Source organism: Saccoglossus kowalevskii, chromosome 16 (assembly GCF_978046115.1).
Source record: "Saccoglossus kowalevskii chromosome 16, keSacKowa6.1, whole genome shotgun sequence".
In the NCBI taxonomy this organism is placed as follows: Eukaryota; Metazoa; Hemichordata; class Enteropneusta; family Harrimaniidae; genus Saccoglossus; species Saccoglossus kowalevskii.
In genome coordinates this window covers 26,162,132-26,165,315 of record NC_140656.1, presented here as the reverse complement: position 1 = coordinate 26,165,315, position 3,184 = coordinate 26,162,132, and the positions used below count along the sequence as shown (strand labels likewise).

General features: G+C 37.1%; 1 protein-coding gene across 1 annotated transcript; it reads right to left on the bottom strand.

The window, feature by feature from the left end:
* Positions 1-630: 630 nt before the first annotated feature.
* On the bottom strand, positions 631-2,435 carry LOC102802122 (fibrinogen C domain-containing protein 1-A-like). The gene is made up of 2 exons (XM_006822632.3): positions 2,131-2,435; positions 631-1,725 (listed from the first exon to the last, which is right to left on the bottom strand). Exons 1-2 carry the CDS (start codon positions 2,417-2,419, stop codon positions 1,058-1,060), a joined length of 957 nt encoding a protein of 318 aa, XP_006822695.1. The 5' UTR covers positions 2,420-2,435; the 3' UTR covers positions 631-1,057.
* Between the last annotated feature and the right edge of the window lie 749 nt (positions 2,436-3,184).

Genomic DNA, 3,184 nt, shown 5'->3' with positions numbered 1-3,184 from the left:
GCAGCGGTTTCCATTGTATTACATTGCCAAGTCGGTACAAACCAAGTCAAAATCAGTAATGACATGGTACCCCCGTATCAAAACAGTAGAAATCGTCGACCATTTCTACATTAAATTACTGCTAATGGCCAGGTGCGCTAAAAAGCGTCATGAACGCAATGTTACCAAACCGGTTTACGTCGAATGTATTATATAATACTTATATACACGGTATTGCCATATATACATTAATATTTATATAATAGTTAGGTTCAGAAAAGCGGCAGATCACTCAATTCGCCAATTAAGTGTTAACGACAGTTACTATTCCGACTTTGAGCATATTCCTGTGAACAGATGCATGCGCCACCAATGACTGTAAGGGGGAACAAATGTCTGGTATATACAAATGACGCCGACGAGGGCGCACATGCATACAAGACATATAGTCAAATAATGAATTGATATTTGTAATTGATACCCAAATTCTTTGAAATGTGAAGCTCAAAGAAATGGACATTTTTTTCACAATAATGAACAACATTACTGTTTTATTCACTATATTAGATGATTATTGTCGCTCGGATGTGCATAAGATACGACATAACAAATGAATGATATTCGCTGCAATGACAACATACACACACAGTATATCCTACAACATACATAGTACATATCATAAAAAACGATCGAACGTATATAATTCATGAACGCAAACAAAACAGGCAAGCAAAACAAATACACAAAGCTGAAATATGTCTATTCCAAAATATTGTTAGTAAAACGTGTTGGGCCTTTTTTTCGTATATACGTTTTCTTGTTTCAGCTGGGTGTGTAATACAGTCATAAAACATTCCCAATCTGTAATATAGTATAGTATTATAAATAAAAGTTCAAATAGCATTGATGCGTAGTCTTCAATATGCAAATAAATGTTAGTTTAATAACAGCTGTATAATTTTTTGCATTCAAATAATCACTTGCGTGATTAGGCACCTCACCATTTTTTTACACCAAAAAATATTGCCTTGATAGTCAATGGTGAAACAAGAACGATCGATGTTATTGCGACTTCAAACTAAATCTCTAACGGCCTAAGTTTCATAACAGTTTCTTTAAGGGAATATTCTGCCCCGAGCCAGGAGGTCCACAGTATGCCATGCCATTTGGGATGCTTCTCGTTTGCATTGTAATACTTTCCGTTGAGATTTGCTTTAAAACAATTATTGTACCACCAAGCTCCTTCATAATCATTGGCGCAATTCGAGTCAGGGGCTTGGTCATGATCTAAATCTCTGCAAGTGAAAGACTGGCCGTGTGCTATGGCTATTGAACTGACATGCAACATGGAATCCCCAGCAGTCCCACCCATGAATGCCCCCAATGTTAGTTCGTACTTCTGTGTAGCTCCACCGACCTGAACGCCGCTGTACAGCGCAGACGCTTTCCCTTTTCCCCAGTCTGTTAATTCTATACGCATTTCGTAGAGTCTCCCGTTACCTTGGGTTATGTAATGAAGATTATCGTTTCCCAGCCAGTGTTCTCCAGAGAGGTCCCCGAAGCCATCCTTGTAATCAATCCAATCTCGAAAGAAATCGATAGACCCATCCGAACGTCGTTGGAAAACCACCCATCCTGTGCCTCGAGAAAACTGGCAGTATGCACTAATTGGGTAGGGCGCCGTTAATGGCCAGATGTCATAAACCCCATTGCTCCGCAGTCCCGCGCTGTATACATCTTGACAATCTGTAAGAATTAAATGAAAATTAAACCGAGTAAATAACAGAACAGAATACAATGTAAAATAAACTGAATCACTAAAATGAACTGTTATCATGTCATGGCATCTGCGAAGTCAGCTCGTTATACGTTGCCCGGAGATATACTATGTTATTTTTTGAGATATTTTTTTTTAACAAAATCAACACTAACTAACACCTTACCACGAAGAATATCGCCAACTGAAGATAATATTAATCAATCAAATCAAATCAAAATGCAGTTTCGGTTTAAGCCTTTGATACCGAGTAATATGATTCGTGTAGTTAATACGATTGAAACATAATGAAATTTTCAAATGAGTATGGAGTTACCAAATGAATTTATGTAAAATGTTAAAACGCAAGGCACTTATACACTAAAAAAATCAACCTAATAGTCTTGAGCCATCATTCAGGTTACTGCTGCTTGGCGGTGATATAAGCATCCGTTTCAATTCATACACATCATCTGCTAGTCGTTCGAGTTTTTCAGCTAGCTCCTCTGTCTGTACGCACGATTCCATCGGCGACTGGCTTGCTGGAACCACAAATTTATAAATGCATCTGTTGCTGGATTCTTTGGCAGGCGATTGGTTCAAAACCTTGGCCGCAACGCGGAAAGTATTTAGTATACCGAATAGCGTTACAGTAGCTATAAGGAACGCATGGTGACTGGCCATATTGCTACCGTGAATGAAGTTGTTGAACAGATGGTGTCTGGAGGTCATATTTGCAGCGCAGGCAGGTTATGTTTAGGTTAATGAACTTTCAGATGCGAGTATAATTTTGAATAAGCATATTTCATGTTATACACGAGCGATCACCCTGAAATTAACTAAGAGTAACCAGAACCTTTTTTACAACCAAAATAAATTAAGATATTTTACATATTTGTTTTACTTTTTTAGTTGCCTCAGTTATTAACTAGATACAATCGCGTCAATGTAGTTAATTTCCATACGGTTGCTCATATATATTTAATTAGCGAAATTCGAGCGTGAGCGCTACAATCATAATATGCGTCTAGATATAAATCGAGACATTTTCTAGCAAATGCATTGTATTATGTTGTTGCCATATGAATTGTATTGATATTCTGATTATATTATTCCCAGTCCGGTCACACATTAATACTAATGACAGCATAATTCGTGAAGTAAAATCGCGCAAAATAATTTTTGATATTGTTCTCTTTACTATTTTGAAATTTGACATTTTCTTAAGAACCTATGCCATATATCGAGGAATCTATTGCCGTACAATTCGTGCTATTATTATACTGAATGTCAACGAGTTATATAACCCACGGGTTAGTAGATTTTAATGTTCATTGCAAACACAGCCCAATACCTTATCTCTGTGGACTATCTGACAATTTGCTTACGGACACCAAAATGTCACAAACTATATTCCGCTTTTCACAATCTGGATAATAAACAACAAAA

Bases quoted from the DNA above. Each gene is read 5' to 3' on its own strand.
- LOC102802122 (XM_006822632.3), bottom strand. From the start codon at position 2,419: ATGGCCAGTCACCATGCGTTCCTTATAGCTACTGTAACGCTATTCGGT. The intron at 1,726-2,130 runs GTTGATTTTTTT...TAATTCTTACAG, and splicing joins TGATGGCTCAAGACTATTAG to ATTGTCAAGATGTATACAGC.